General features: G+C 34.2%; 1 protein-coding gene across 2 annotated transcripts in view; it reads right to left on the bottom strand.

Moving 5' to 3' along the window:
* Positions 1 to 13,401, bottom strand: part of LOC132014335 (bifunctional heparan sulfate N-deacetylase/N-sulfotransferase 4) — a 250,101-nt gene that overhangs the window by 112,639 nt on the left and 124,061 nt on the right. For both annotated transcript variants that reach the window (XM_059395261.1, XM_059395250.1), the window contains exon 3: positions 7,689 to 7,843. In XM_059395261.1, coding sequence (XP_059251244.1) covers positions 7,689 to 7,843 — 155 coding nt within the window. The remainder of the gene's footprint in view (positions 1 to 7,688; positions 7,844 to 13,401) is intronic.

A 13,401-nucleotide genomic window follows, 5' to 3' on the forward strand; every position in this document is an offset into this window, starting at 1 on the left:
CTAAAAATTACTGAAGTTTATACGGATGAATTATATGATATGTTAATATCAACAGCTATAAAGCTGATAAAAAAGATACAACTATAACTTAGGCTAAGTAGTTAGTAGTATAGGTGATAAGAATTCAATGACTCTAAATATATTTTCAACTAAATGCAATGGACTGGATGAGAGAAAGAGAAGTGTTAGATAAATCAATGCTTTTGGCTCAGTGGGATGTAACTGGCATTAACTTCAGACTAAAGTTTTGGAGTTTAATGTTTTAGTTCATATGCAAATATTTTTCAAATTAATGATAGAATAAATGTGGCTTTTATCATACAGGAGTCCCTATGTCTCTTATTTCTAGTTAGATGTGAAGGCAAGTTTCCATAATGACTTCCAGTGATTTCTGCCTATTGGTATTCACTATCTTGTTGAATTCTCCTCCCTTTGATGATGTACTTACCTAATGACTATCTTCTAATGAGTAGGGTATGGTAAAAATGATGGGATCTCATTTCTGAGATTAGGTTAAAAAGTTCAAGATCTCTCAAAAGTTCACACAATTGCCAAAAATGTTTCACAATTATCTATGCTTTGGTGTTTTGCTTCTTCACATTTCACTCAAATCCTTCATGCTTATGTAAGTGTCTATTCTGCTGAGTGCACAGAATACCTTGTTCATTACTGAACTTTCAAAATACATTATTTACTATCTAGTGAACTTTCATTAAGTCAATATTTGGTCACAATTTTATTTTTTATTAAATATTCTTACTTCTCTACATTTTCTATCTTTGAAATACCCTTTTAACTATAATTATCAAGGTTTTTGATATCTTGTATCTGTTGTACAGTGTAAGTGTATATATGCATCATTTAGTAAAGATACAGACATAGCAGCTATTGAAAGGCAGCTCCCTCAGTTTTCTATCTTTGGGCCGTGAATTCCAATATGACACCCCTTTTGTTTTTTATTTATTTCTTTATTTTTAAGATTTTATCTATTTATTTTCAGAGCACAAGCACAAGCAGGAGGAGCAGTAGGCAGAGGCAGAAGGAGAAGCAGGCAGATGAGCAGAGAGCCCAATGCGGGACTCGATCCCAGGACTCTGAGATCATGACCTGAGACAAAGGCCAATGCTTAACTGACTGGGCCACCAAGGGGTCCCAACACTCCCTTTATTTTTTAATTAAAACCTCTACATAAGTGATATTTAAAGATTTTCTATCACTACTCTTTGATGAGTTTGAGTTTTTATGAGAACAGTTTAAATGTCAGCATTTTTCTTATCAGAAAAGTTGTCTAATTATAAAAAAATATATACCAAATCCATAAATATGTGGAGCACTTTAAAAATAGAATTTAAAAACTTAACCCTTAGGGTTCCTGGGGGCTCAGTCGGTTATGTGTCTGCTTTAGGCTCAGGTCATAAACTCGGGGTCCTGGGATCAAGCCTTGCATCAGGTCCCAGCTCAGTGGGGAGTCTGCTTCTCCCTTTTCCTCTTCTCTCTCCACTTGCTCATGTGCTCTCTCTCAAATAAATAAATAAAATCTTTAATAAATAAATAAACAAATAAAAATAAAAACCTATGGGGACACCTGGGTGGCTCAGTTGGTTGAGCAGCTGCCTTCGGCTCAGGTCATGATCCCAGCGTCCTGGGATCGAGTCCCACATCGGGCTCCTTGCTCGGCGGGGAGCCTGCTTCTCCCTCTGCCTCTGCCTGCCATTCTGTCTGCCTGTGCTTGCTCTCTCCCCCTTTCTTTCTAATAAAATAAATAAAATCTTTAAAAAAAAAAAAAAATAAATAAATAAAAACCTATGCCTTTACTTCAAGAATTCTTATTTACTCATAAATAAGATGAATGATTCTTTACAAAATCTCAAGAAAAACACATAGTTATTGAAAAGTTATCATTGAAGACAAGTTTATTTGTTTGTTTTGTTTTGTTTTGTTTTCCTTCAGGATATTTATGGTCTACTACTACTGTCAGTGAACTGAAGGGGCTCATTCATTTGAAAATGTTAATGAGTCTGTATACAAAACTTCAAACAACAAAACAATATTTCTTAATTTCTTTTTCCCCCACAAATCTATTGTGGAAGAAAAATAAATAATCCTGGCTTGTGCCACAGGCACTCTTGCTCTCTAGGTTTGAAAAAGAGGTATGGGTTAAGTAAGGAATGATTTTTGGAAACATTTCCATTGGGCAATTTAATGTTAACCAATGTTCCCCATTCTCTTGAGTTTTGTTTGTCTGTTGTCAGACAACTAGAAGCATTGTTTCTAGTTAGTGAGATGGTCAAGCAACAGAATAAAAGCGAAAAGATATGGTTTACTAAAAGAAAGAATCAAAATATATTTTTCCCCACCCTACTGCCATACAAACTTAGTATCTTATAGTTAACACATCTTGGTTGACAACACTTACCATTCAACTAACTATAGTTATCAATCAACTCTGCACAAGCATACAGACACTCACATGGCATATATGTTCATGTAAGCATGTGTATCATGTAAGCATCTAAGCATGAATACAGATATATAAGCACACATAAACACATTCATACACTGCATACACATATGTTCATGGATTAAGCATGTACATACATATAACTTCCTATATATACATACATGCATTCACACCACATGCATGAATGGGCATTATTTAGTAATAATAGTGATTTGAAAACTATTAGAACTTACACTTGATTTGAGTAAAGTACAAATTACAGAATTACAATTATAAAATTAATATACAAAAAAATGTTGAGTTTCTTTGCACTAATAAGGAAGTAGTAGAAATAGAAATTGAGAAAATAATACCATTTATAATTGCACCAAGCATAAAATACCTAAGAATAAACCTAAACAAGGATATGTGGCATCTGTATTATAAAAACTATAAAATTCTGACAAAAGAAATGGAAGATGACACAAATGGAAAGATGCTCATGGATTGGAAGGACCAATATTGTTAAAATATCCATCCTACCAAAAGCAATCTATAGATTTAATGCAATGCCTGTGAAAATACTAATGACATTTTTCATAGAACTAGGACAAATAATCCCAAATTTATATGGAACCACAAAAGATTACAGCTAGCCAAAACAATCCTGAAAAAGAAAAACAAAGCTGGAGGTGTCATAATCCCAAATTTTAAAATATACCACAAAACTGTAGTGATCAAAACAGTATCATATTGGCACAAAAATAGACACATAGATTGATAGAACAGATTAAGGTTCACAGAAATAAACCCACAATTATATGATCAATTAATCTAAAACAAAGGGCACAAAAAATGCAATGAGAAAAAAGATAGTCTCTTCAACAAATGGTGTTAGGAAAACTGGAAGCTATATGCAAAAGAATGAAACTGGACCACTTTCATATACCATACACAAAAATAAACTCAAAATCGATTAATGTTTTAAATGTGAAATCTGAAACTATAAGACTCCTAGAAGAAAACATAGACAGTATTTTTTGACATCAGCCATAGAAATGTTTTTTTTTTTTCTTTTTTAGATATGTCTCCTCAGGCTAGGGAAACAAAAACAAAATTATACCTTTGTGATTACAGGAAAATAAAAAGCTTCTGCACAGGAAAGGGAAATCAACAAAACAACAAGGCAACCTGCTGAATGGAAGAAGGTATTTGCAAATGAGCTATCTGATAAGGGGTTAATATCCAAAATATATTGAGAATTTATACAACCCGACACCAGAGAATCCATCTGATTAAACAATGGGCAGAGTACTTGAATAGACAGTTCTCCAAAAAAGACACAAATGACCAACAGACACATGAAAAGATACTCAACATTATTAATAATCAGAGAAATACAAATCAAAACCATGATGAGATATCACTTCACAACTGTAAGAATGGTTTGAATAAAAAAGACAAGAAATAACAAGCATTGGCAATGATGTAGAGAAAAAGGAACCCTCATGCATCATTGGCGAGAATATAAATTAGTGCAGCCACTGTGGAAAATAGTATGAAGTCGCCTCAAAAAACTAAAAATAGAAATATCATATGATTTAGCAATTCTGCTACTGGGTGTTTACCCAAGGAATATGAAAACACTAATACAAAATATATATAGGTACCCCTATACAGGTACCCTTATGTTTATTGCAGGATTATTTATAATAGCCAAGATACAGAAGCAACCCAAGTATCGACCCATAGATGAATGAATAAGGAGGATGTATATACACAATGGACTCAGCCATAGAAAAGAATGGGATCCTGTCATATGCAACAACAGGGATAAACTAGTGGGTAAAATACTAAGTGAAATAAATCAGGACAAAAATGACAAATACCATATGATGTCACTCATGTGAAGGATTTAAGAAACAAAAACAATGAGCAAAGTAATAAAAAGGAAAACAAAAGCATAAAACAAAAAACAAAAACAAAAGCAAACCAGACTCTTAAATGCAACAGACAGGTGGTTGCCAGAGGGAAGGTGGGCAGGAGGGTGGATGAAATAGATACAGGGAATGAAGAGTACACTTGTTGTGATGAGCACTGAATAATGTATAGACTCATTGAATCATTATATTGTATACCTGAAACTAATACAATACTGCAAACTATACTTCAATAAAAAATGTTACTGATAAAAAGAATGCTTTACAGTAATAAAAGCTCTTCTAAAATGATGAAACAGTAAAGAAGCAGTGTTGCAATATATTTCTTTCTTGATTTTTAGGCATATTACCACAGAAAATGAACTCTATCCCTACAGAACTGGGCAAACACTAAAAATAAAACCATTTTGATTATTTAAATGCTTTTGAAACATCAATATAAAACTATTTAATATGTCATTTGAGTCACTTTTCTAAGTGTGAGAATAATTATGCTTTTGATAATAACCCATCTGACAGCCAAGGTCATACCAAGGAATATCAGGTTGGAATACAAAAATAATAATAATAATAATAAAAAGAGATTTGAACACTTTTGATTTTTTTTTTCAGTTTAAATTGGTCATTTAGTTTGAAAATCTCTTTCCGTAATTGCTTCAGTTGCAACTAGATGAGTATTTCAAGTTGGTCATTGCAAATTTGTGGACTGATGTTGTCAATGATCACAGAGTTTTAGAAATGGAATTGATCAGTGGATTTTCTGGTCCAGTGCTTTTAGTTGACAGATGAGCTGATATAAATTAATTATCTAAAAACATTGTGCTTAAGAAAATGAACAAGGAAATCATTACTATTTCAGGGGAGAAAACAGAGGCATGAAGACATTATATGAGATGCTGCCTGTATTAGAACTTGTTACTTGAAGTCAGGACTAAAATATAACCTGCTGATATCTCATGTAGTGCTTCCATCCTATCCCATCTCCATACCGTTGATGATCTTGAAGTGTCATCCAGATGTGGAAAGATAATAAATTAACAGGAAAACCATTCCCTGTCTCCCTGGACAACACGCTTATTGTCATGTTTACAGCTAAAGATGGGTTTTGAATGTCAGTGCTTGTAGAGTCCTGAGAAGTTTCATCGAGGTGAACTCCAGAAGGAAAAGAACAATGTCATTTCAGTATGTGTGTTTAACAGACTTCATTTTAGTTGTAATATTTTGCCTATGTAACATATAATAAGATTATTTTTACAAAATGTATTTATAGGCTTCAGTCTAGCATCTAGCCACAGTGACTAAACAAATGTAATTGCTTGGAGTGAACTCTAAATAGCTTTCAACATTTCATTACAAAGCAATTACATCTGAGTCTTTCCCAGTGCTTATGGCATGGCTTTTTAAAAAAAGAAATTATACAAACAGGTGAAATCAACCATTATGAAATATAACCCACATGTTTAAAAAGCAAGCCTTCACAGTGAAAGTGAGATGGGGGGGGTGGTTAAGTCAAAAGATAAACAGTTTATTGCCAAGGTAACTGCAAAGAGAGAATTCAGCATGCTTACCCAAGGTAAGTTTGATTTTTGAAAAGGGAATATTTACTTAATTTTACAGTGCTATGAAGTAGTACGAATTTTATTAGACATTCCTTGAAAATTAAGTGAAGATCGACTTCTTGTAAATCTGTATTTAAAAAAAAATGGCTTTTGTAAAGCAAAACATAACTGTGTACTTGTCTGGATTTTGGAAGATCATAATTGGTTAACACCTATTGAGTGCTTACTGTACTGCAGGCACTGCTCTAAGCATGCATCTTCAAATATGTATCAATCCTCAAATATGTATCCTCTGAGGAAGTTGTTACTATTCTCCTCCTTGCTATGGATGGGGAGACTGAGACACAGGGTAAGTAACTTCTGTTCAAGATCAAGCTGCCATTGATGGAAGGTTGGGATTCAAACACAGGCATTCCAGGGCCTGTGCCCATGATCTTAATTGCTTTTTGTGCTATTCACACTTATTTGTAAGGATCCTGTGCACAGATCTGACACAGGTCTGGGGATTTAGACGTGGAAAGAATGGTGAGCCATTAATATAATAACTAGGCATGATTTAATAAAACAACACAGTGTTCATTTGGTCTTAGGTCTATGTCTCCTAATGTGACTTGAAAAAACAAAACAAACCAAAAAATGAAACATTAACAACCATGCAGTGCAAACTAATTCTTTATTTTAAATGAAAACTGCTTATTTTAAGATAGGTTTTAACTGGGGCCCAGGGTCTTTAGGTATGACTATCTATTGCCACTGTGTGAAGATGTGAGAATGGGCTTCTGAGCATTTTTATGGGGAAAAAGAAATGTTTTTCCTTAGGTTGTTAGAGGGATGCATGATTTACCTAATATGGGCAGGGTGGGCAAACTTTTTCAGTAAAGGTAAATATTTTAGGCTTTGTGGGCCATATGTGTTCTCTTTTGCAACTACTCAACTCTGCTGGAGTGCAAAAGCAGCAACGTGTGGACAATATATAAAAGTCAGAATGTGGTAGGGTTCCAACAACATTGTATTTCTGTACATTACAATTTGAATTTTATATAATTTCTGTTTCACAAACTATTATTGTGCCTTTGATTGTTAGTTGATCATTTAAAAATGTAAAAAACAAGCAAACAAACAAACAAAAAACCTGAAAATCAAAAGTATCTTAGCTCAGGGACCAGAAAAAGGAAGCCACAGACCAGATTTGGCCTATGGGCCATCTGATAATTGGGTAGACATGCAAATTCTCAGGCCTTTCTGGGAATCTATTGAATCTGAAATTTGAGAATTGGACCCAGCAGTCTGTGTTTTAAAAAATCTCTAAGGTGAAAAGGATACATGCTGCAGTTTGAGAACCACTGGTTCTCAATCATTGCTCTAATGATTCAGTTCATGCATCCATTCATTTCTCCTCACAATAAATGCTTTTTGAGATGTAATTATAATGCATTAGGAATACAATGGTGAAAGTACTAGATTTCCTCCTCATAGGTAAAAGAATAATTCTTCCATAAAACAAGATTGTAATTGACAATGACCTACTTTTTGAAATACATTTTATAATAATACATAATGGTCCTATACATATAGACACACAGGCCTAAAACAAAATAACACAAAGCAATATGTACCCTAATATGTGTGATGCACTTTCTGATATTGTCTGTCTTATCTCGGTTGTATTTAACCCAGTAAATTGATTTTATAATACACTGATACATCACAACTCATAGTTTGAAAAATATTGCAATAAAATATGCTCACCAGTGCAAATTCCTTGTTGAGAATCATCTGTTCAACCAAAGATGACTCATTGTGGAAGAGATGAGGCTGCATATGGCTCCACATATGAGGAAACCACCAGAACTCATCTACAGACCTAAGCAAAAGGTCATCTCCTTCATCTTCCTCTTCAGTCCCTGTAAAACATAAAGTTAAAAGTGGTTTCAATGAATATTTCATATTGGTTTGAAGATGATGTTTGTCAGATTTTTGTTATTCGTCTTATTACTGGTACGTAAATCCTATTTTGTTTTGCTTTAATAATAATAAAAAGAAATGACCATAGTCTAAATACATTGAAGGCAATGTGGCTGGGGGTGCGGATGAGTTGGAGTAGATAAGATAGCCCCAAGTGCAGATAGTTGTTTGGTTTAGAATTTAGGGGTACTTTGTCACTGACACTGTTTAGGATTACTAGCATTCATTGTGAGAAATGAATAAACAGACTTCATTTGAAATAATTTATTTTTGTTTTAAGATTAATAGCTGATAATTCTCTTCCTGATTGCCTGCACAGGGGAAATAGGATCAGAGATGATTTTTTTATTCTTAAAAATATTCTTACATGAGAGTCTAAAATTGAGTTTAAATTTGACTCATGAAGTTTGTTAATTTTTTTCTGATTAGAAAAATAACTATATGCTTATTGAATAAGTGAAAAAAAACACAGACTAGTGATATATGAATCTCAAAAACAAAGCAAAACAAACACAAAGATCATTATCAAGAGCTAACAAGTGGAAACATTTTGGTATTTTTCTTTTAAATCTTTTTCTACTTATTTTTTAACACGGAGGATATTAGGAGGTGGAGAGGAGAACTGAGATGGGGGAAACCAGAGGAGATGAACCATGAGAGACTGTGGACTCTGAGAAACAAAACTGAGGGTTTTGGTGGGGAGGGGGGCGGGGGGTTGGGTGAGCTTGGTGGTGGGTATTATGGAGGGCACGTATTGCATGGAGCACTGGGTGTGGTACATAAACAATAAATTTTGGAACACTGAAAAGAAATAAAATAAAATTTAAAAAAAGAGAAAAAATGTGAAGTGTGTAAACCTGGTGATTCACAGACCTGTACCCTTGGGGATAAAAATATATGTTTATAAAAAATAAAAAATTAATTAAAAAAAATAAAAAATCATGCACAAAGTCACAAAAAAAAAAAAAAGAGAAAAAAGAAGTTAAAAATGAAGGTATCCTACAATTATGTTTGTCAGATTATGTTTGTCAGATTTTTGCACTACTAGGTAATTACCCCATAGATACAAATGTAGTGATTCAAAGAGGCACCTGCTCCCCAGTGTTCATAGCAGCAATGTCCACTATAGCCAAACTATGGAAAGAGTTGAGAGGTCCATCAACAGATGAATGGATAAAGAAAATGTGGCACGTCTATAATGGGATATTACTCAGCCATATAAAAGGATGAACTCTTACCATTTAGATTGATGTGGATGGAACTAGAGGGTATTAGGCTGAGCAAAATTATCATATGGTTTCACTCATATGTGGAACATAAGAAACAGGGCAGAGGACCATAGGGGAAGGAAAACAAAATGGGAAATCATCAGAGAGGAAAATAATCACAAGAAACTCTTAACTATAGGAAACAAACTGAGGGTTGTTTCAATTTACTGGGTTAAATACAACAGCTAGAAATTCAAATTCAGTTCTGAGTCAAAGTAAGTGTTTTTTTCCACTGTATCAATGACTTTTTAAATTATATTCAAGATATTCAGAGTCTCATTTCTTAGTCTAGAGTGTTCTGGGGGCAGATCTGTGTCCCAGATGGAGGAGTTAGATGGTGAAATCCATGCAGAAGAGCCAAAGTCAGGAGTTTTTCTGGGTCTGAAATTCTGAGTGTTATATGCAACTGATGAATTACTGAACTCTGTATCTGAAACAAATGATGTACGTTATGTTGGCTAATTGATTTTAAATAAAATAAAAACCAAATTACTGCCTATTCAAAAAAAACAAAACGAGGTCACACTGTATAATTACTTTTGTATCCTTACATTTTTAACATAAATATGAACATAAACATTTACTATTTTGATACCGGTATTTCTTAAAACTCAAACAATGAAGTTATTAACATAATAGAAACTTGATTTGAGAACTTAAAACTAATGTAAAGTTTTCACGGTCTCTTAAGAAAATTTGTTAATAGTGTTCAAGGCATATTGAAAACCATTTGTCATGTTATAAGTGAAAAAAAAAAAGAAAAAAGAAAAACTTACTTCCTAGAAAATTCTCTTTGTTGCAGATACCAACAAATATTTTCACTGTATGAATCATACAGTTTTTGCACAATTTTATGATATACAGTCTAATTTTAAAATGTCTTGGATGAATAATGTAAAATTAATTCCTATTTGTTCTCTAGATACTCTAAGTGAAGTAAAATAAAAGATTCTATCTTAGAGTGTGACATGTTTTTCTTTAGTTTATTTTCCCACAGTATAGTATGTTTTATACATGGCTGCTCAATTTAATACTAAGCAAATAAATATTAAAAGTACTTTTCAAAAGAATCTTCTCCAAATGCTTTATTTATGTGTCCCATGATAAAGATTTCACTGATCATGCAGTAAATAGTGCTCTGAAATGGTTAAAGTGTGTATTTAGTATCAATAAATACAGAAGTAGAGTCCCTGAATCTGTCACTTAATTGACTTTGTGATCTTGGACAAGTCAACTTTGGATCTTAGTTTCCTGGCTTAAAATGGAGATATAAATATCTATATCACTGGGTCTTTGTGAAAAATCAATGAGATTGATTTATTAAAGCACTTAATACCATGACTTGCAGATAATAAGCACTTTGTAAATATCAGGATCTCTTTCTTCTTAAAAATATATCTATGTGTTTATACTTATTGTGTTTTAAATTTATATATTTTTACAAATTATTGAAAACATTGCTTGCCCAAATTATTAATTTCTTAAAGTCAGAGATTGAATTCCTTTAACTTGCACTGTATTATGCCACTTCTCCAGAGCAATGAGTAGGTGAGTAATTTGATTCAGTCAATATTAATATAATGTCAGTGAACTTTAGAGCTTTCATATGGCTTCTGAAGTGCATGCCAACTTTTGTATGTATTTATGTATATACATTATTTCTGGGATACAGTTTATAATGCATAGTTCTTAAAGGATAGAAGGACCATCAGGTTTAATTTGGCACCATACTACTTGGAGAAGTTGTTACTATAACAAAGAGTAAAGAAACAGAAGTTTTGAATGTGATAAAGTCTAATGAATCAGTTGAGCAGAAACAATCCTGAATTTTTATTAACTTTAGCTAAAATTGTTAGTATAACGGGCTTGCAGTTCATTGACTTTGTTTTTTTTTTGTGAGATATATTTTTAATTATTTATCATATCATACATAAATTTTTAAAAGTATGTGTGTATGTAATGGATATCAATTGGTATCAAATATTTGTGCCCAAAGGTACCCTTTTTATTTTTTTTTTAATTTTTTATTTTTTATAAACATATATTTTTATCCCCAGGGGTACAGGTCTGTGAATCACCAGGTTTACACACTTCACAGCACTCACCAAAGCACATACCCTTCCCAATGTCCATAATCCCACCCCCTTCTCCCAACCCCCCTCCCCCCAGCAACCCTCAGTTTGTTTTGTGAGATTAAGAGTCACTTATGGTTTGTCTCCCTCCCAATCCCATCTTGTTTCATTGATTCTTCTCCTACCCACTTAAGCCCCCATGTTGCATCACCACTTCCTCATATCAGGGAGATCATATGATAGTTGTCTTTCTCTGCTTGACTTATTTCACTAAGCATGATACGCTCTAGTTCCATCCATGTTGTCGCAAATGGCAAGATTTCATTTCTTTTGATGGCTGCATAGTATTCCATTGTGTATATATACCACATCTTCTTGATCCATTCATCTGTTGATGGACATCTAGGTTCTTTCCATAGTTTGGCTATTGTGGACATTGCTGCTATAAACATTTGGGTGCACGTGCCCCTTTGGATCACTACGTTTGTATCTTTAGGGCAAATACCCAATAGTGCAATTGCTGGGTCATAGGGCAGTTCTATTTTCAACATTTTGAGGAACCTCCATGCTGTTTTCCAGAGTGGCTGCACCAGCGTGCATTCCCACCAACAGTGTAGGAGGGTTCCCCTTTCTCCGCATCCTCGCCAGCATCTGTCATTTCCTGACTTGTTGATTTTAGCCATTCTGACTGGTGTGAGGTGATATCGCATTGTGGTTTTGATTTGTATTTCCCTGATGCCGAGTGATATGGAGCACTTTTTCATGTGTCTGTTGGCCATCTGGATGTCTTCTTTGCAGAAATGTCTGTTCATGTCCTCTGCCCATTTCTTGATTGGATTATTTGTTCTTTGGGTGTTGAGTTTGCTAAGTTCTTTATAGATTCTGGACACTAGTCCTTTATCTGATATGTCGTTTGCAAATATCTTCTCCCATTCTGTCAGTTGTCTTTTGATTTTGTTCACTGTTTCCTTTGCTGTGCAAAAGCTTTTGATCTTGATGAAATACCAACAGTTCATTTTTGCCCTTGCTTCCCTTGCCTTTGGCGATGTTCCTAGGAAGATGTTGCTGCGGCTGAGGTCGAAGAGGTTGCTGCCTGTGTTCTCCTCAAGGATTTTGATGGATGCCTTTCGCACATTGAGGTCCTTCATCCATTTTGAGTCTATTTTTGTGTGTGGTGTAAGGAAATGGTCCAATTTCATTTTTCTGCATGTGGCTGTCCAATTTTCCCAGCACCATTTATTGAAGAGGCTGTCTTTTTTCCATTGGACAGTCTTTCCTGCTTTGTCGAAGATTAGTTGACCGTAGAGTTGAGGGTCTATTTCTGGGCTCTCTATTCTGTTCCATTGATCTATGGGTCTGTTTTTGTGCCAGTACCATGCTGTCTTGATGATGACAGCTTTGTAATAGAGCTTGAAGTCTGGAATTGTGATGCCACCAACGTTGGCTTTCTTTTTCAATATCCCTTTGGCTATTCGAGGTCTTTTCTGGTTCCATATAAATTTTAGCATTATTTGTTCCATTTCTTTGAAAAAGATGGATGGTACTTTGATAGGAATTGCATTAAATGTGTAGATTGCTTTAAGTAGCATAGACATGTTCACAATATATATTCTTCCAATCCAAGAGCATGGAACATTTTTCCATTTCTTTGTGTCTTCCTCAATTTCTTTCATGAGTACTTTATAGTTCTCTGAGTATAGATTCTGTGCCTCTTTGGTTAGGTTTATTCCTAGGTATCTTATGGTTTGGGGTGTAATTGTAATGGGATTGACTCCTTAATTTCTCTTTCTTCTGTCTTGCTGTTGGTGTAGAGAAATGCAACTGATTTCTGTGCATTGATTTTATATCCTGACACTTTACTGAATTCCTGTATAAGTTCTAGCAGTTTTGGAGTGGAGTCTTTTGGGTTTTCCACATATAGTATCATATCATCTGTGAAGAGTGATAATTTGACTTCTTCTTTGCCGATTTGGATGCCTTTAATTTCCTTTTGTTGTCTGATTGCTGAGGCTAGGACCTCTAGTACGATGTTGAATAGCAGTGGTGATAATGGACATCCCTGCCGTGTTCCTGACCTTAGCGGAAAAGCTTTCAGTTTTTCTCCATTGAGAATGATATTTGCGGTGGGTTTTTCATAGATGGCTTTGATGATATTGA

The sequence above is a fragment of the Mustela nigripes genome, chromosome 1, assembly GCF_022355385.1.
Source record: "Mustela nigripes isolate SB6536 chromosome 1, MUSNIG.SB6536, whole genome shotgun sequence".
Taxonomy (NCBI): Eukaryota; Metazoa; Chordata; class Mammalia; order Carnivora; family Mustelidae; genus Mustela; species Mustela nigripes.